The 22,088-nt window shown below is 38.6% G+C and overlaps 1 protein-coding gene across 2 annotated transcripts in view; it reads left to right on the forward strand.

Annotated features, from left to right (window-relative positions):
* LOC131692860 (josephin-like protein) overlaps positions 1 to 22,088 on the forward strand; it is a 136,476-nt gene that overhangs the window by 112,169 nt on the left and 2,219 nt on the right. The window contains exon 7 of one of the 2 annotated variants that reach the window (XM_058980198.1): positions 533 to 960. The exons of the other annotated variant lie outside the window; for it this stretch is intronic. Within the exon in view, the coding sequence (XP_058836181.1) occupies positions 533 to 706 (174 nt within the window). The 3' untranslated portion in view covers positions 707 to 960. Of the gene's footprint in view, positions 1 to 532; positions 961 to 22,088 lie in introns of those variants that run through there. 2 annotated transcript variants of the gene reach the window in all.

The raw sequence follows: 22,088 nt of genomic DNA on the forward strand, positions 1-22,088 counted from the left end.
TACCTTTCCAGAACTTTGTCGAGGGCTGAAGAAAATTATTCAGCCACTTCAAAAGAATTACTTATATTTTACTGCAAAAACCTTTCGACCTTACTTATATGGAAGAGAGTTTATCATCTATACAGACCACGAACCACTGACTAAAGAACTAAAACTTACGGACGCGACCGGACGAGTTACAAGACAACGACTGTACCTTGAAATTTATGAAAATAATGAAATATATGAATCAGAAATAATAAACAAATTCAGGAACCAATTAATAATCAAAATTTCTGATGATCGAAGGAAAAGTCCATACCTGAAATGCAATATATTCCCAAGACAAACCAGACACGTTTTCTACAACAGTAAATACACGGATGCGGATCATCTAAAGATTCTAAAAGCACATCTGGATCCCGGTGCACTGAATGGAATTTTTGCACCGGTAGAGATAGCTAATGCCTGCAAAAAATTGATCCAAAATAATTTTAAAAGGGTTAAAGTTCATTTTTCGAATATTAAACTTCCTGATCTAATTTCATTACAGGACCAACTGGATTTCATTAAGGGATGTCATAACTTCAACCATCGAGGATATAAACTGACTTACAGCGAGATTCAAAAATCTATCTATTTCCCAGGCATGCTCGGAAATGTTAAAACTTTCATAAGCAATTGTGAAGATTGTAAATTCTTTTTCCAAATTCGCTCAAATATATAAAATCATTCACGAAACAGCAAACGAGCTAATCGAAACACTCGTCAAATATTTCAGAACGTTTGGGTTACCAAAACAAATTACTTGTGATCAAGCGTCTGGATTTCATAATTCAAAATTCAAAAAATTCTTGGAAAATCAGAACATCTCTCTGCGTTTTGCCAGCTGCAGTAATAGCAATGGGATTGTGGAACGTTTCCATAACACCTTGTTAGAAATGTACTTGGCAAACAGAAAAAAACCCAGTTAAACTCATTCCGGAACCGGTTCGGATTTCTGAATGGAGTCATTATGGATTCCAAATCAAATGCAACAACCGATTCCGACTCAGAATCGGTTGTTGCATTTGATTTGGAATCCATACTGACTCCATTCAGGATTCCGAATCAAATTTCGAATGGTTTGACCGGGAAGTAGAGCGATTTACACTGTACGAGGGACTCTCTCTCGTCACAGCATTGTACAATGACGCCAAACACTCTACAACAAATCTCTCCCCAAGAGAGATAATTTTCGGAAATTCTTCATCCCTAAACATCGATGAAATAAATTTGGCAAAACAAAGTACCTTGCAAACCGCAAGAGACAACATAAAAGTTTCGGCCGATAATCATAATTCAAAGCACCCTGCTATGAATTATGATAAGTTCAAAAATCTCACCACCCCGACAGTCTTGGTGAAAGGAAAGGCAAAGCCTTCACCTAGAGTTACCAGATACAGACTTATCGACATAAAAACACAGACCGACAAGACAGTAACGGATGAAAAAGACATAAAGACGCACATAAAACACTAACTGGTCCCATTTTCCAAATTTAACTTACAGACTATGCCTATGGGCAACGACAGCACAGACAGACCTTCTCATACACAACATGAATCATAACCCTTTGGCAATCATATCACTTGGACCCGCACGCATCAGTAAAAACTACATTAGACTAGTTCACAAGATAAACCTAAAGCTAATAGACGAGACAATAGAAATTTAAAATTACCAAGCGCATGATAGGGCAAACAATAATAGTTTAATGAAACCATTAGTTCAAGTCAAGATAGAAAAATTAAATTTATCGTTCAAAAAACTACAACCCAATTCAAGAGTTAAAAGATGGGAAACATTAGGAAAACTTTGGAAATACGTGTCCGGAAGCCCTGACGCGGAAGACTTGAAAATTATAAATCAAGCGTCCAACACACTAATAGATGAAAACAACCAACAAATACGTATCAATCATGTATTCGAAAATAGAGTAAATAATATTCCAAATTCAATAAAGACAATTGTACATAACTTTGATTCATTAGCATCGGATACAATATTTGGTTTCGAGATAGTAAATCTTTTATTTAACATGGACGAACTTTTTAAACAGATAGAATACATAGAAGAAGCTGCAGATCTAGCCAGACACAGCATACCAAATACCCGAATCATCAGTTTCGCGGAAATGGAAGCAGTTCACGAATTCCTCGCCCACGATGGCTTAGAAACAACTCTTGTGGAAAATGTACTGGATATCGCCAACGCCTACGTCGTTTACAACAAAGACATAGTATACATTCTGAAAGTACCTCGAATTAAGAATGCGGAATACATTATGAATTACATAGAACCTGTGACGTCTAACAAATCTAAAATTTACCTCACCTCAAATTATTATTTGAACGGTCCTACTATTTTGAGCACAAAATCACCGTGTCCTAAATATAGAAACATCTACATATGCCCCAATGCACAGCTGGAGCCAGCGACCGAAGGTATCAAACAAATTATGAAGGGTGAAGCAGCACAATGCCCCACAGAACAAGTTTACGCAAGTAACATAATCAAGAGGATCAATGATGGAAACATTTTCATCGATGATTCCGATATACAACTAACATCTAATTGTTCAAATCAAAGAGAATTGAAGGGATCATTCCTTATACAATTTTTGAGTTGTACATTAACATTGAACGGAAAAGATTACGCCAACAACGTGAAAATACCAGTAAACTTATTCTTACCAACAACAGGTGTAAAGGTAAATTCAACCATCAGCATAAATCGCATTCCTTTAGAGTACTTGCAGGAACTTCATCTAGACCAACGTAAAAGAATCCAACATTTTAATCTGACAACGGAAAACCTCCATTGGAATATACATCTCTTCGGCTGGCTATCCTTCGGCGGAATATCCACAATTTCCATATTTCTAGTAGTCATCTTCGTAGTCTGGATGGCCAAATATTTCATCCCATATAGGACAACGAAAACCAGTTCCAAGAAGACTTCACACGAAAAACGAACGAATGTAGGAGAGGCGGTAACGACAAGCAGATTTCCCAACATACCGTTTATTCAACAGGAATCAACTTCAACCATGAACTAATAAGCTGAGGACAGCTTTTCTTCAAAAGGGGGAGCAGTTAGGAAACTGCCGATAAACGACGCCACGCCAAGCAGCGCACCAAGCAGTCATACAGGTGTAAGAATGCTTGGTAAGCAATTTCTTCATATAAAATAGCTCGGACCACGCGACTCGCCCTCTTTTCCGTAGTGACTGTGTGCTAGCTGATAGCTAATCAAAATTGTATCATTAATCTGAAGTAAAGTAGATAGAATTCAGTATAAGTTAATTTTTTAAAAAGTGAACCGTTGATGACAAAATCCTTACTCTGTAGGAGTTAGATTTTTCTTTAAACTTCTTGTTCGGCTTGGAAGCCTTTTGATGATTATAAGCCGGAGAATTACATGAAAATATTTGAAAGGCTAACGCGATGTTTATAAACAAATTTATTATACCGCTGCAGAGCGTAATTTCCTCTCCCTTCGTAGTAGCAATCGCACAAGTGTTTATTAGAGTATATTAAGAGTAATTAACGAAATTATAGTTTATTTGCAGCTATTGTAAAGATTATATTGATTTGTATACAGAGCTACACTAAATAGTTTTAAGTGTTGGTACGTTGTACATAAAAGCGTATTGACTCCAAGAATACGTATGTTGAACAATTTTTTTCATAACTAGCTCATCGGGATAATGCCGGATATCAATATTTTTTCAAGCCCTTTAAATTTTCTTTGTTTTTGGAACGAGCTTGACGAGTGGGTTTTGAAATAATCTTTTTAACGTTGTTTTGGGATACAATAAATATAGTGACATCCGTGTAGTATTTTTTTCCAAAACTTTCATTTGCTGGAAAGACTCAGCGAGAGATAGTGCAATTAGAACCGCTGGCCGAATCAGAAACGAACTGTTTCTCAGTCATGGTAATATTACAAAACGAGCATTTTCATGGCTGTCAGAAATTTGACGTTTCGTTGTTGTGCTTTATCGGAAATGTCTGGCAAATACAGAGCTAGTTTTTTATTTTCGGCCACAATTAATAAAAGCGAGTGCATTATCATGTTGAGATTTTGCTAGATAATATTTATTGTAAAATTTTAAAATATGGAAGAAAAACATTTCATTTCGCAATTGAAAATTCAGTCACTAGAACGATATTTTTTGCACGGAAATATATGATCCCTTACACAATATTTATTTATTTATTTATATATAGGTCTTCGACTATTAATCGCACATACTGGCTTATCAACTAATCCTAATACTAAAAGTACATCTTGCAACATTAAAATCGAAAAAACATGAAACTTGATTAAACACACGACAACATACATTTAACGGGTTGCACAGAGTAGTATTTGACCGAAAAAGCTGGCCGAAAGTCATATTTTCAAAAACCATTATCAAGGACATTATATTATATCATAATATTGCCTAGTGATTTCTGCATTAGATGGCAACCACGTTACGTGTATTTATTAAAGTTTGGCAACGCTGTTCACTGTTAAAGGTAGGGTTTTTTAATACTCCAGGCTGATTTAAAGTTGCGCGTGGAAACAAAATTTTCCAAACATTAGTGATTCGAATTGTTTCGACTCAAATATCCTATATTTTTAATAAACCAAGGTCAGGATCCATATACTCTAAAAAATATTAGTCTTATCAAACTTAAATACAAAGAAAATCCGCCATTTTTTCACTTTTCAAAATTGAAAAAGTTCATGTTCCCAATCTGACCCAGTGAAAACTCTTATGCCCTGATTCAGTTTAACCTAAATACTACTAGATCGACGAAAAAAAACTTGCGCATAATTGCTCCATTTTGAATGGTAGCTATTTGAAAAATTTGATATTTTTGACATTTTTCCTCGTTTTATTACATTGTCCGTGCTAAGTTCAAACTTTTACAAGGACATTTCGTTTCAAAATAATGTGTAATTCTTGGCAAGATTTAGGTTTAGTTAGCTGGGAACCAAAATGATGGTTTTATTGAACCAGAGCGCTCCAAAGTGCCTCGAATCGATTAGTTTTAGTGCTGAATTGGACTACATATGTTGCTTCAACTGTGTTCCGAAATGACTCAGTTGGTGCCGAAGCACTTTGAAGCACTCTGGTTCAATAAAATCATCATTTCGTTTCCCAGCTAACTAAACCTAAATCTTGCCAAGAATTACACATTATTTTGAAACGAAATATCCTTGTAAAAGTTTGAACTTAGCACGGACAATGTATTTTTTTTTGTTTTTGTCATTCGCCTCTTCGGGTTAGAAAAATCTTTTATGAAAAATTTCTAACCCTATGTGCGGGGTCGGGACTCGAACCCAGGCGCGCTGCGTACAAGGCAATCGATTTACCAATACGCTACGCCCACCCCCACGGACAATGTAATAAAACGAGGACAAATCCCTAGTAACAATTTAGGTTTTATCGTAGTTTTGTAACCACTCGTAAAACTTAGATTGCACTTGTAGCGTGCTATAAAACTTCAATTGTTACTTGGGATGTCAAAAATATCAAATTTTTCAAATAGCTCGCATTCAAAATGGAGCAATTATGTGCAAGTTTTTTTTCATCGATCTAGTAGTATTTGGATTAAACCTAATCATGGCACAAGAGTTTTCACTGGGACGGATTGGGAACATTAACTTTGTCAATTTTGGAAAGTAAGAAAATCGCGGATTTTTTTCTTTGTATTTATGTTTAATAAGACTGATATTTTTTAGAGTACATGGATCCATCTACACCAAAATATGACCCTGACCTTGTTTTATTAAAAACATAAGATATTTGAGTCAGAACAATTCGAATAACTAATGTTTGGAAGATTTTGTTTCCACGCGTAACTTTAAATCAGCCAGGAGTATTAAAAACCCCTACATTTCACAGTTAACAGCGTTGCCAAACTTTACTAAATACACGCAACGTGGTTGCCATCTAATGCAGAAATCACTAGGGAATATTATAATATAATATAATGTCATTGATAACGGTTTTTGACAATTTTTTTTTTTATTCATTTCGTTTATTTGATAGGCACAAATGCGTTAGCTTGGCGGTGCCAAATGCTTTTGTTTTTACATTTTGGATATCTTAAAACTAGGAGGTTACAATGTTGAAATATTTTTTTACAAAGGAAAAGAAAGTTTACAGCTATCTTAAGACTAGAAATAAGATTCAATATACAAAAGAGGGCCAAAATTTTTTTGAAAATTTGACTTTCGGCCAGCTTTTTCGGTCAAATACTCCTCTGTGGGTTGTTTCGTCCGAATTGTGTACGGCACAACGGTAAACGGAAAAAGTCCACTTGGCGTGTTTGTCTTCTAGGAGCATTGAAATTAAGTTGACCCAAGAGTTGGCTGCTTTCAATGTTCCCGTCCAGGATGTCGAAAATAAGCATTCGTTGATGTTTTATTCTCCTGTCAGCAAGCGTAGGCAGGTGGATTAATGCGCAACGTTGCACATACGGCGGTAAACGAACTGGGTCGGTCCAAGGTAAAAGGCGAAAGCATACCTGATGAAACATTTCTGCACCCTCTCAATGCTGTTAATGTGGACACCGTGATAAAGAGCCCAAACAGGAACGGCATACTCAGAGCCGTAGCAATCTAAGGGGCAAGAGGGGGCTTGGCCCCCTCACGCGTTTTGCCCCGAGCGAAATTATAGATTAATCAAATAAAAAGTAAGAGGACTATTTGTATATTGTATGCTGTGTTAATTAGTATCGACCCGAAATTTCATCGCCGCAAATGGCCGCGCTTCATGAAACACCGCGCCTAGACGATCTGTTATAATATAGCAAATTGCACAATGAAGGGCCGAATGAGAACACAAATTGTTCAAAAATTAGATGCAGTCTTGTCGATGTACGGCTGCTCCAACTGGTGTGGATGGGCATCTTGCACAGCTCGCCACTTCCACTCTGCACAGTGTTTTAAAACATCGTTTTCGTGCTCAAAATTAATAGCGTCTAAACCCTTCAACTTTAGAAGTATAGATTGTTCGGAGAAGTTGTTACCCTTAAAGTAATATAATGGAACGTTATTTCGGAGCTTAAGCCAGATGTCGGTGTGGCGAATCCCGGGGAGCTGCCGGAATCCGATATACTGATATGATTCGCCTCGAATCGTGTCCCGAATCATCTCACCTTCGTCGATCTCGCAGTCTCCAGTCTCGACCAATCGCCCTGATAGTAGCGGAGCAGATCGGCATTTCTCTAGGTCAAACGCTATGCTGATGTCGCCACTAAATCTTTCGGCTAGTTTGATGACTACACCCAGTCGTTCTGTCGAGTCAGCATAGATCTTGATGTCGTCCACGTAGAAAGTATGGGACGTCTCTTCCGGTGAGCTTTCTCTATACCTTATCTGATAGTCATTGAGGTGTCCTACTGTGCGGGATAAAAGAATCGTCTTGGAAGGTCCCCCTCAAGATGCGAAGCATTCTAGACCGCAACACGTCTTTTCCACTTCTGAGCTGAGCAGTTTTGTCGTTCCTCTCTCCATCACCTGCCGTAGGAACCTTAGACTACAGGATCAGCTTTATACATTTTTAATACCTTGATGAGGAGCGAGTGCGATATGGAGTTGTATGTCTTCTTGTAATCGGTATACTAATGTTCCGTTGGTTACACACTACTTCTTCAACAACATCACAGACCTCTTCTCCATTCTCGATTGGCTAAATTTTCTGGACCCCGAAGACCCCGGCAGTTTAAACATTTTCCAACGTTTTGGGTTATGTTATTGACAGGCACGTCCCGAAATTCATCATCAACAAATTGGCCATCCTTGGCAAACGAGCACGATGCGACGGCTGAAGTCCATTAAGAGAGCTGCTCTGCGGAGGTTGACCAAGTATCGCACAATTCCACTTAGAAACTATTACGTCAGTCTCAACCATGCTTATAAACGAGCTAGCCAGGATTGTTTCTTTCGATATCAGCAAATATTCAGCGTATTCTCAAGTTGCACCCAAAACGTTTCTGGAAATATGTGAGTGAGCAGCGCAAGGAATCCGGACTGCCGTCGTCTATGATTTTCAGCGGCCGCATAGCTATCACATCCCAAGATATGTGCAGAATTTTTTCGGAGAAATTCGCGAATGTGTTCACATATGAGGCCTTAACAGTTGATCAAATTGAACTCGCTGTTAGTCAAGTTCCGGTTGTGAGCCAAACTCTAAGCGCTATTGATGTCAATGAAACAATGATTACCAGAGCTGGTTCTCGGTTAAAATCGTCTTTCAATCCGGGACCCGATGGTTTCCCTTCAGTACTTTAAAAAAGGCACATCGACGTTTTAGCACTTCCCCTTCTTTGCATCTTTAGAGCATCTATTGCCATTAGGCAATCCATGAGGCATTTCTGATCAGATGATTATTTCTTCTGACGTAACTCGGGTGGGTGCGATGTCTGATAAAATCGCCGATTTTATCCAACATCAAACGAATCGGGCTAACGAAGTATGGTTGTCGGACGGGTTTTTCTGTTCGCTGGAGCAAACTTGTTGACAAAACCACTCGCTGAATTGTCAATCAAACGTCGTGGTGGATTGCCTAATTGGCATCTTTCCATCCTGCTGGAAGTCCGCGAACATGTTCCCAGTCCATAAAAGGGTAATAAGCGAGACGTCGATAATTACCGGGGAATTACTTCATTGAGTGCTGTCTCGAAGTTGTTCGAGAGTTAGTGATTATGGAACCTCTTCAGGCTCCCTGCAAGCAGTACCTAAGTGACGATCAACATGGCTTCATGTCTGGCCGTTCGACAACGACTAACCTGCTTTGCCTAACATCATACATAACAGAGAGTATGGAACGTCGCGCTCAAACCGATGTCATCTATACAGACCTATCTGCCGCTTTTGACAAGGTGAACTGCTAAAATGGAGAGATTTGGAATTAACGGTAGTCTGTTGCAGTTGTTTCGATCCTACCTTTCAGGTCGAGAAATAGTGGTTGTCATTGGAGATTGTCAGGCACCCACATTTATTTCTACGTCAGGAGTACCCGGGAAGTCACTTGGGACCGCTGATGTTTCTGCTTTACTTAAACGACGTTCATCTAGTTCTGAAGGTTCCACACCTGTCCTTCGCAGCCGATCTCAAGATGTTTCTTCTCATCAGCTCTACTGAAGATTGCAGATTACTCCAAACACAGTATGAAACCTTCGCTGACTGGTGTAACACGAACCGTATGTGTGTAAATCCAAAAAAGTGCTAGGTGACATCGTTCTCACGAAAAAAAGACGTGGTTTGTTTTAACTACTGTCTACCTGATACTGAAATTGAACGCGTTAGTCAGGTGAAGGATCTAGGAGTGTCTAGGAGACTCGCAACTTGCGTTTAAACAGCACGTCTCCTATACAGTTAGCAAAGCATATCGAATGCTGGGATGCATCTTCAGGATAGCGAACATTTTTACTGACATGTATTGTCTCAAAGCGCTGTACTGCTCTTTGTCGTGGTCAATCCTGAAGTACTGCTGCGATGTTTGGAGCCCAAACTATAACAACGGTATTGAGAGAATTGAGTCCGTGCAACGACGCTTTTTACGATTTGCGCTTCGTAGTTTGCCGTAGAGAGATCCCGTCCGTCTGCCAAGTTACGAAAGCCGGTGCCAGCTGATTAGTTTGGAACCCCTGCTTGTTCGATGGAATACAGCAAGGGCTTTGTTTGATGCTGATACTTTGTGAGGTCATCTGGATTGCTCAGCTACCTTGGAACAAATTAACATAAATGTTGCACCTCGAACAACGCGTAACAACCTCATGCTCCGATTCCCATTTCGACGCACTAATTATGCACGGGGCCATTACGGGCCTACAAAGGATCGTCAACCGAGTCGCATCAGCTTTCGACTTTAATTTGCCTCGCCCAACGCCAATGATTTTACCTAGCCTTCAACGGACCCGTTAATTTCGGCTGATTCCTTCATTGTTGATTTTTTCACTGTATTGTTATTATTTTCATCAAAGTTTGTAAAGATTTGACTGTTAGCAATAAGTTTAGCATTAAGACATCATTGTGGCTTTGAATTGCCTGTTGGTGTATATATGATAAATACAAATACAAATACAAACAATGATTGCATGGAGGATAACGATCTTTTCAGTCTTGTGTATTTTTTTACATCCCTTCTGCTCCTCTGGTCCTTCTGGTGCTATTCTTCTCATAGTGGGCTGTAGGGGAACTGGGGGTAAGACGGACATATTAAGGATAGATTCAAAAATAACATAGTAAGAGAATGTTTATGTCAACATGTAATACTCTATGTTGTAGCTCCATATGTTGGCTTTCGAGTGCCCAGAGGGATTGTGTTACAAAAATCAATAAGTATCATTTTTTAAAGAACTGAAAAACGAAGAAATATCTTCACCTTTCCCAGACTACGGGTGAAACGGACATATGGTGGGGGTAAGACGGACATGCTGCAGAAAGGATGATCACAATACAAAATATTAAAATTTACTGTTTCTAGCGAAGGTTTGGAATGGATTGTAGTTCTTTTTAACATATACGTTCAACTCGAGGTGAAAAATAACGTTTTGGGGTTCGATTTAGAGTTGAAGCAAATGGTGTATTTTCTAATATCGTTTATGCCGTTGTCATAAAGAGAGCTATATAATCAGTTCAAATGATCAGTCAGAATCACTTATACGAAACTGAAAGTTTATATATTAAATGCGTAATTGGAAACATCAGTTTCTCGATTACACACAGTCATAGTATGGGACCTGCACAAAATCGTGTACCATTTCCAGGTTCTAGGAATTCGGTACTTAGTCTATGTCACATTAACGCACATCCTGCAGTCTACTGCATGTGAGACTTCAGTTAATTGGATGGTTCTCCACGTTTGATTGCTAGAATTTTGTTTCTATACGCGAGACATTCATATAAGGACGAATCAATAGAATCAATCAAGAATGTTCATCTTGCTCCACCAGTACACATATTTTTTAAACGTTTGTACTCATTCATGCATAAATAAACTTACCTGTTATTTTCGATGAAGATGTCACTTAAGAGTTACTTTATCGAAATAAAGGAAAAAATCAGCGAATGAATTGATTTTTTCGTTGATAAACCTTAAGGTTGCACGGAGAATGCGCAAAATTCGCAAACGAAAAAAGCAGTTTTTTGACATTAAAAATGTCTTACTCCACTATCTGGGGCTAGGTGTCATTCTAAAATCTAAACTATCTCCCATGTAACGAAACTATGTAAGGTTTGCACGCTTATAACTCCGATATTACTAGATGGATTTTAATCATTCATACACCAACCGATTCAGAAACACCTAACTTAAATATTGGTAATAATTTAATATCTCCCCAATAAAAGTAGGCTTTTGGAAATTGGTAAAATTAAAAAGTTCACAAAAAACGGGAAAAATACCATTCGTGAGGCAGATTTCTCAGACACAGCCGTCAAAAGAGGGCAGCTTAGTTGCTCAATGAAACACGAAAAGTCATAAATAGAAGCAACGCATGTCCGTTTAAATCAGTTGTTGCTCTTATCCCACACGAGCAACGTCGTCTCCGGGCGATGCAATAAGCGCTATCGATTTTCGGTAACGTTGGCATTTGCACACACTCGCACCTAAGTGACTAAACCATATACGGTTAGTTTATAAATAGAGGTGACGCGTACCCGTTTGAATCAGTTTTTGTTCTTATGTCGAACGGGTAAGATCATGGCTGCAGCGTCTGGGCACTACAATAAGCGGTAGACGCTATGCATTTTCGGCAGCGGTGGCCGTGTGCGGATTTTTCGGGTACCAGCACGGTGTCACAGAATGATTTGCAAAGTGGGTGGGTGATTTAATTCAATACGGTGTGTGCTGCTTAAGAGTGTTGCGTTTGAAAAAAATATATTTATTTTTATGCATGCGTGTGCGTTGTAACTTGTTAATCCATGTTTACGGCGCTTTGTAGCTGCGTAGGGTAAAGAGCCTATTGGTTTTCATGTTTCACATTTCGGTTATATGTTTTTTATCAGTAAGGCATCTGACAACGTGCTTCTGTAGTTATTGCACTGTTCAGCAGCGTAGTACTTTATATAGGAGAGTACACTCAGGTTTCTTTACGCGGATTTTGAAATTCACGCGGTTTTCATTTACATGGCCTGTATCCCCTGCGTGAAAAATCTGAGTGTAATTGCATCGGAAACAATCACATCCCCAGCAGAACTTTTTGTTTTCTAATTTCAAACACTTTTGTTTCGTACTGCACACAACGGAAAATTTTTAAACTTACCGTCCCAGCAGCAGTTGAAGCGGGTGTTCTTTTGCGATTCAAATTCAAGCCATGTCTTAAGCGTTACTGGACTTAAAATTGTTTTCCCAGTTTATCCAGTCAGAATATCTGTCCTACCCTATGTATTTAAAACACAGTTCTAATTGCGTTTTAAAGTATACAACAAATAGAACGGTTGGGTATACTAATTTAAATTTTAAAATAAATCTGTTTTAAATTATGAAACAAACCGCTGTACTGAAGATATAATTATGTCAGTCCTATTACCACATAAACACCTATATAACATAAAACGCTGAAGAATTGGTTTAATAATACAATGTTTACACTACAGAGTTATAACACGTTTTAATAATTAGCAACAAGAAAATATGTCACCAAGATAGCATAAAAACCCGTTTTAACTGGTAGTGCAAACGTTGCATAACAATGTAATTTATCAAATAATTTCATTTTTTCCACCACTAATCGATCAAGAAATACTTAAACTTAAGATTGTTTACTTAAGTTCATTAGTACATTATTGAAAATTTAAATGGAAAATGGAATTTCATATTTCATGGAGAATCTGTATATTTCCGTTGGCGGGCGTGGGCTTCCTCATCACAGCTCTCAATATGGAACTTTTCTTTTGAATATATTTTCTGGACAGACCAGTCTATTTTTACTAGATGGATCAGCCAAATAATGCCAATCACCTAGTGCGATACTTGATTAATTAATAGATTACCGTTAAAAGACCTTCAATAAATTATGTTTTGATGGGGAGGGTATATAGCAAATTGTAACATATGAAAACAGGCGAGTGAACAATAACGTGAGTCGATATGTGTGATAGATAAAATTCATTTGCACGCTCTTGAAAAAAGCTACATTTTTAATGTCGCCGTGGTCGTGTCCTGTACACAACCCTTTAATTTTTTTTTCCACACCGTATGTCAGATCTTCATAAAAATCAATCAGCAGTACTGTAACAACATTCTACACACGCTGATTGATTTTTATGAAGATCTGACATACGGTGTGGAAAAAAATTGCTTTTTTCGTTTGCGAATTTTGCGCATTCTCTGTGCAACCTTAAAATCGGAATCTTTAAAATTACATCCGCACGAAACTGCACTACTGATTATCAGTATTTGCTTAAATTGTACAAGTTTAGCAGTATTCAAGGCCTACTAAGTGTTTCATAATTCAAGGTTACTCATAATGATATGGTACACATAAAATACGATTGAAGTTTTAATGTTATATCCCTAAAATAATCATGTGTCCGTCTTACCCCACCTGTCCGTCTTACCCACAGTTCCCCTATGTAGTGATGAAGGTGCTCATGATCTTGTGCAGACTTGTTAGACAGGTAATTGGTATGTTCTTGGAGATGAGAATTGTGGTACCACGGGTGATGAAATCCAGCGATAAACGGGGTTCGCGTAACGCCCAATTTCTAAGATACTGTGTATCCTCGCATACATCATTGGTTTCGACGGAGACAGCTGACATCTCGTCGATTTCTTCACCTGGTCATTTCTCCACGCGCCTAAGCCACTGTTGTCCTTCGCGATATTGTACGGGGACCTCCCAAATACTGATTCAAAGCTATAACATCGCTGATATCCGGTAGACCTTCGCTGAAATTGGGCTTCTTGTGGCTGATTTGGTCATAAAAGTGTAACGCCTTAGCCGTTTTGATAAAACACTCCATTACTGAATTGGTGTGTTGTGTTTTTTCGTCAGCTGGCGAGCTCCCAGCATGCGAAGCTCAGTATGTGAAATGATAGCGGCAGAGTTGCTCGAGATCCGACTCTCCAACCTCCGCTACCTTGTAGGTAGTTACTTTTCCCGGTAATATTGAGACGGGTTGCCTCTAGGTGTAAGTCGGTAACGTAAACATCTTACGGTTGCTACTGTAGTAAGTTCTGCACAAATTCCAGGTGAATTGGGAGCACATTACCATTCATGACCTGAAGTTCACAGGTCAACTTAAAAGAATACTTCAGCTTGGGGATCCTGGGGCGTGACATTGGATCCGTGTCGCGACATTGCGCAATTGCTTCATCCTTCATTCTTGAGTACTGTGGTTCTAAATATTAAAAATAATTTTTCTTCCAGTCCCTTGCTGTAAATATACGTTAAGTTTAATAAAAAAAATTGCCCCCTCACGCAAAACAGGATTGCTACGGCTCTGGGCATACTCCTAGATGCTGCGTACAAGCGAACAATAAAGCGTTTTCAAACTGTACACATTTTGGAACGACTGAGTGTTTCGCCTTAAAAATTCTAACATGCACAAAGCTTTGGCGGTAGTGGACGCTACATGCTCGGAGAAAGTTAACTTGCTGTCCAAATAAACTCCCAAATCTTTGACGACGAAGTTGCGGTGTACGTTGCCTGACGACATTTTATAGTTAAACATGTTCGGTGATAGGATGCGAGTGAATGTAATCACGCTGCATTTTTCTATATTCACCTCCATTCCATTGATGGTGCACCAATTTAACAAAGTGTCAATGTCTAGCTGAAGTAATTTACAATCCTCCAAAGATTTTATAAGTCGGTAGAATTTCAAATCATCGGCAAACATAGATTTTGGAGTTTTCAAAACCGTGCCAAGATCATTTATAAACAAAATGAAGAGCAATGGTCCAAAATGACTGCCTTGTGGCACACCAGAACAGATATCAAAAGGCGTAGAAAGTATATCGCCTAATCGAACAAAGGCGCTTCGTCCTGCGAGATAAGAAGCAATCCAATCCGTTAACCAGTCCGGAAATCCAATGCGTTTAAGCTTCTCGACAGCAAGGCGATGCGGAACACGGTCGAAGGCCTTTGACAAGTCAACATAAATGGAATCAACTTGTTGTCGCTTGTCAAGTTTGTGGATGATGGTGGATACATACGCCATAAGGTTTGTGGTTGTAGATCGTTTACTGACGAAGCCATGTTGTTCCTCAACGATTATATGACGCACAGACTGATAAACAATGTCGTATATCAATCGTTTAGATACCTTCGGGAGGCAGCTGAGAATCGATATCGCCCGATAGTTCTCCACATCATGAACGCTACCACTCTTGTGCGCAGGTGTGATAGCAGCAGATTTCCAGTAACCAGTAGTAGTTTCCGGCATCTACTCTAAAGCCTGTTCAAAAAATATATGGTAGGGGCAAAAAGAATTTTCTCAGCAGATGGCATTTTTATTGACGTCAGATATCTATTGCTGGCAACTATTCGCTAAACTCGTATCAACAATATAATTTCGAAACATATTCGCCCTCCAGCATTTTAATATGGCATCATTCGACTTTCTGCTTAAACTCTTTAATCGCGCATAAACACCTTATATGGGGTTGGCTCGATCGGTAGTGGTGTGTGATAGCAGCAGATTTCCAGTAACTGGGAAAAACAGCGTCAGTCAACGATCGATTGAAAATAACGGACACTGGCAATGCGAGAGAGTCCGCACAGTTTTGGATGAACGATGGTGGTAAATGATCGGGTCCCGCTCCCTTGGACGCATCTAAAGACTGCAACTTGACGAGAACATCCTCACGAGAGAAAATAATATGAGATAAATTCAGGTTGTGCAGCGGCAAAGTGTTCAGGTACGATTCCAACAAAGGTGGTGAGTTATTACTTAACACGCTTTGGAAGAAAGTCGAGAACATGTTTGCGGCATCCAATGACGTAGCAGCCGAACTTCCTTTATAGCGAACATTAAGGGGTATTCCTTTCGAGCTCTTACGACTGTTGACGAACGACCAGAAGGATTTAGGATCACGTTGAATATTGCTTTCGATGTGTTGAATATAGTTGCGATAGCATTGTGCATGCAAATTGTTGTATTGACCCTCCAAATCACGGAGTTCGGCTTTGTGCAATGTGCTCCTGGACTTCAGGTATCTTTTCCTCGCTTTCCTTGCCCGGTTTTTAAAATTCTTCAATTCCGCATCAAACCATGGCTGATTCTCCCTTCTCCTAGTACGCGTTCTAATTGGAACAATTCGTCGCATTATTTCGTAAAGTGTGTCATAAAACACAGTGACAGCATCATCAACCGAACCAGCAGTAAGAATTTCGTCCCATTGAATATTCGCTACCTCAGAATTCAACGCTGAAAAATCACAGCGATTGAAGTCAAAATCGCAATCGACTGCAGTATCGACACATTCCGTATCCAAATCTAATATCATTATGCACGGTCTGTGATGCGAATCAACTCTCATCAACGGCAAAGGGGGCTCAGTTAGCTCAAACATGCTCGGCTCATTAACAAAAGCAAGATCAAGTAATCTATTGTTGTCATTTTCGAGATAATTGATTTGTTTCAATCCGGAAGAAACAACAAATTCAACAAGAGACACTTCTCGTTCAGAGGTTGCATTGCTGGGTAGAAAAGCACCTATATCATTGTCATATAGCCAGTTCAGATGAGGAACGTTATAATCTCCAACCACGACAATAGTATCACACTCAGCCGCTCGATCGCTTATTTGCTGTATGCATGAAGCGTGCTTTTCGTATAAGTCGGTTTCAGAATTGGGAGGAATATAAACGGTACATATATAGAGACAGCCGGTATTTAATTTGACTTGGACAACTATTTGTTCCAAGCTATCATCATCGATAAGGGAAATTGTGCTGCTGTTTAAATGATTTTTTACACCTACCATAACACCGCCGCCGCGCTGGTGTGTGCTGGTACGAGGGTTACGATCGCATCGATGAAGCGTATAGTTAGAAGTTAGTTCAGCATTCAAAAATTTATCATTCAACCAAGTCTCGGTAAATGCAATAATATCGTACTAACAGATGGAAAATGCCCCATATAAGGATCTAATTTTTGTTCGGAGACCTCTCACGTTCTGATAGAACAGAGTAAACGGATGGCGTATGGATGTATTTCTAGACAGCTAATCCGGAGTCAGAATGCGGGCAGAATGAGAGAGATGGTCAGGAGTAATTTCACTATTATTGGCCGATTTTTGGTTGGATACGAAACGGGGTACGGTGGTTTGAGGGACGAAAGTCAAACTGCCGGAAAATAATTCCTCTTTGCCATGTTGACGCTGAGAGGGCAGTATCTTTCAGGTGCAGTCCGATTCCGACTTTGAATGATATGAAAGTCAATTCTTCAAGATTTTTACCTTTTGGAACTAACTTCGTCACATCCACAGTCTCATCGGAGTTAAGATTCTGCTTCACTAACTCGGCAATTTGGATATCCGTAGCTTCTGGAGAGAACCCGGAGAGATAAAGCCAAAACATTTCTGCTCCATTTTTCTTGGTGACGAGAGGAATATTAACGGATGGCTCGAATTCTTTAGTGCCAACTGGCGCACGCGGGATGGCACTAACATTTTCATCCATTTCGAGTCTTCGTTTTTTTCGCAATCCACTAGTGCCAGGCAGAGGAAAGGAACGCAGTGGCGTTGTCTCCGAAGAGCAAGATCGCTGTAGAATGGCATTGATTTTAGTTGTATGTTGGTCAATTGTTTTCTTCAGTTCTTGAAGTGTATTGTGATGCTCCTCATTCATCAACTGCAGAACGCTGCTTGTTGACGACATTGCGTTTCTAAAGCAGGCATGAGACATCATCTTAGTACACGCATAACACATCCAAAACAACTGAGAACTGCTTTTCATTAAATCGCGAACTTCAGCAGTTAGTTTGACGCACTTGAGATGGAAATATTGGTGGCAGTATCCATTGCAAGCCACTTCACTCTCTTTCTCACAATCGTTAGCGCAAACACCACACAACTTGGTAGCCATGATAGCTTTATCAGTGGCTTTGCCACGAAACAAAACTTATTATTTCTTCGTAGATAGGCACTTCTCCAACACAGAAATCAAATAATAATAAATAATATAATAATAAATCGAAAATAATCGCATCGCAAGCTCTTTGACTTATTAGATTATCCAAAGTCGTATCAGATAGATAATACTAATTAAATAATCATTAAATCAGTACAGCGTTTAGTAGTTTCCGGCATCTACTCTAAAGCCTGTTCAAAAAATATATGGTGGGGGCAAAAAGAATTTTCTCAGCAGATGACATTTTTATTGACGTCAGATATCTATTGCTGGCAACTAGTCGCTAAACTCGTATCAACAATATAATTTCGAAACATATTCGCCCTCCAGCATTTTAATATGGCATCATTCGACTTTCTGCTTAAACTCTTTAATCGCGCATAAACACCTTATATGGGGTTGGCTCGATCGGTAGTGGCCGAAAAAGATGGTTTCATTGCCATCCAGAATTTGAGCTGGTTTCAGATTTCTGTCAGAATTTCGGATCAAATAAAACAAACGATCACGGCTTATTATCGGTTGTTTCATTTAAAACTGTTTGTGGCTAGTTTGACTAGTAAATAGTTGTTTCGTTGGGATGATTTGGATGTTTTGATGCATTTATTTTTTTAAGTTTACCCTTTGGTCGTTATTACGCCTCGTACACTATTTTTGGATGTTATAACGTTGAATTTCATGTGCGTCATGATATCCAAAGAAATATTGTGGTTGCAGTTGAAAACAGTAAAATCCAACCAGCCACAATCGTATTTTCTTTGGTTTTGAACAATGGAATCACGTCGGAAGTAGTGCGAATTTTTCATATAATGATGCGCTAGAATGCACACTACTCCCGACGTCGTGAATTAGCATTGGACAAGAGCAAAAAATTTCGCTGGTTACATTTTCCAGTTTTTAACTGTAACGATAATATTTTAACTGTACAAAAGACAGATAGATTAATAAATACACAAATGGTAAAAAAACACTGCAACATGATACAGAAGAAATAAAGTCAGTAACTGGTAGGTCACGCTAGCCGCTAAACGATAAGCTTGCGCATCCTCCGTCTTGAGTTATTTTACCTTTGCACTTCTAACCATAAACCTTTCCATGTATTACCTCTACAAAGGATACAGAACCGATTGAACGATTCAATGATTGAATCAAGATGAGACTCATTGAGTGGCTCGCAAATCAAAACAATAATATTTTAATCTGATTCACTCACATCCAAACATCATTCTTAGAAAATATTGAGTGAGGCTCTCCGACTTAGAATGAACGGGAGTCAATTGAGTGCTGCACAGCTGCTTTCGCGAATGAGCTTTGCGACAAGCTCAGTGTATACTTCCTGGCGTTCACTTCGTGAGACAAACACAGCAATTGGAAGCATGAGATGTATCTGAAGATGAATGCAATGGAGTGAATTTCGAATGTATTTTTCACATACCTGTCTGTGGTATTATAGAGTCCCGTACAGAGGAATGCGCAACACTGCCTAAAATGATGCCCTCTTCTTTGTTCCTGGCACCCACAGTTTTTGCTGTAACTTTGAGTGACTTGAACCGCTCCACTGTGTAGCATTGCAAACCTACTGTTTCGTGGCTTATAGTGTTATATTCATAATACTATTCCATGTAATTTATTTTACATTGTTACAAAAAAGTATAATAAACTGAATACGATTGAAATATTTCGCCATGATACTATTTTTCTCAACACCAATACTTTTCTTGCATGTTCCCCGAAAGAAGAATGTTTGTTTACTTTGCACGACAGGTAGCCATCTGACTGTTCGATAGGTAGATTTGGCTTCACTCTGTGCGAGCCTTTATAACATAAACAACGCCTTTAGGACTTACGTGGTTCGCTGCAAAGAATGAACATAGCTCGTCGCTGTTGTGCTATCTTATGACAAACGCCATTTTGGGGTAAACTGAGTTAGATATGCCACATTACTTGGTTGAAAAATCTCCACAAAGTGGCGTTTTCAGAATTTTGAAATTCTACTTGGTTAGATATAGCGAGAAACATGATGAGAAATTGTGATTTTTTTGCATCAAATCTAGCGATTTGTTCAAGTTATATTGAAGTTTTAGATGTTTTTATGTGTGAAAATGTCTGAGGAACACAATGGCATAAACATTTTCAAAAGAAAATTACACGAGTTGTGAGAAAAACACAGTTTTAGTTTTAAACTGGAAATAAAGCATATTTGGCAACACTGTAATAAAAAATAACAATTTTTTCTAGATTCCCTGACCCATTTCCTTCAAAATGCAATTCACCGATTGTTTATAGACCATTTGAACGCAAAAATATGAATAAAAGTTAAAAATTGATGATTTTTCTATGGAAAATTTTCCATGCACGATTATGACACGTCCTACAAATTTTGTCATCAATACACGCCTATGACACGTGTGAGTGCGACTTTTGTTTACATTCATAGTAAAAACTCGCAACATAGTCAACCGATCTTCGTATTATTTGAGAGATTAATTCAGAATAGATAGAAGCATCAATTGTCTTCTTTGGATTGTTTATACCATTTATAAGTTTCAAAATATTCAATCTCAAACTTTAAAAATCGTTTTTCTCGAAATGTGCTAAATGGCGCTTGTCATAAGATAGCACAACAGCGACGAGCTACAATTGGCTAAATAAGTCGTTAACAAAACTATTAAACGATGGTACTCTACCCCTTTTTGAGGTTATACCGTTTAAACCTGTGCCTCCACTTCGTTGCGCCTTGATTTTGCTCCCAGTCGTACCTCGATTAAGAAAGAATCCACAAGCAAGTGTTCTTGGCTTGATCGCAAGGTTGAACAAAAATTTGAACGTCTTGTATTGGAAAGTAATAAAAGTACTGCCTCATGAAAACGGCAAACAGCAAATCATCATAGGACTGGATGAAACTTAAATTTCTCTGATCAAAATAATCGCATATTCTAATCGTTGTTGCAAGTTTTCGTGAAGATTTTCGAAAGAAACTAAGTTTCACTGCACATTACCACTGTAATAATTCTTTGAACGAACATATGATTGAATAAAATACCGTGAATGAGTACATTGTTTAAATTTGGAAATATTTGTTTCTCTTAATATAGATGTGGTTTTAAACCTTTTTCGTTCTATGTACCCCTTTCCGCATATTGATCCTTATGATGTACCCCTTTCTGAAAATTGTTTACCATCATTACCCTCTCAGAATTTTTTTTCTATTGGATGAAAATCAAATTTTTCAATTAGAAACCTTTTACTAAGCACTCTCAGTCTTGACACTGAAATAATATATAAAGACAAAGTTCCAACATAATTCACCCCCTACAATAGTCTAATTTACCCCTGGGGGTGAGTTCACCCCCGGTTGAAAACCACTGCTCTAGATCGCAGTAACGACTGACCGCAACCATAACTGCAACATATACTCATCCTCAATCGGAATGCGACAAACAAAACATAATATAGTCGAATCTCCCAATAGACCTTTCTCGTCAAAAAATTTTATATGCAGAACAGCTTCCGTTTTCATCGCTGCATCGATTCTGAATACTGTCACGTTAATTTGGTGTCTCTAACTATTGAAAAAATCAATAATTCTTCGAATTTCCCATTTCACTCTGTATTCCCCTGTCCTATTTTACCTCAATTCTCTATACTTTTACACCATTTGGATGAACTTCGAGTGGGGAATATGAAATAAAGTTACGGCGGGTAGCCTATAACAAAGTTCAAGTAGCCTACCGCTCGCCGGCATCTATTTTAATCTGGCTATTCGCCGTTTCGTTTACTGGGTATGAACTCCAAGAGTTCATTCCAATTTGTCAAAAACATTTTGACGTAGACCCCAAAACAGTGTTGCAGAATATACCGGTTTATCGATATTTATCGATTTTTAATTTCAAAACCAATAAAGTTACTAAAAATACCGATTTCTTTTTTCTTACCAGAAAATAACGATTATCATATAATAAGATCAATTAATATTACGTA

This window comes from Topomyia yanbarensis, chromosome 3 (assembly GCF_030247195.1).
Source record: "Topomyia yanbarensis strain Yona2022 chromosome 3, ASM3024719v1, whole genome shotgun sequence".
In the NCBI taxonomy this organism is placed as follows: domain Eukaryota; kingdom Metazoa; phylum Arthropoda; class Insecta; order Diptera; family Culicidae; genus Topomyia; species Topomyia yanbarensis.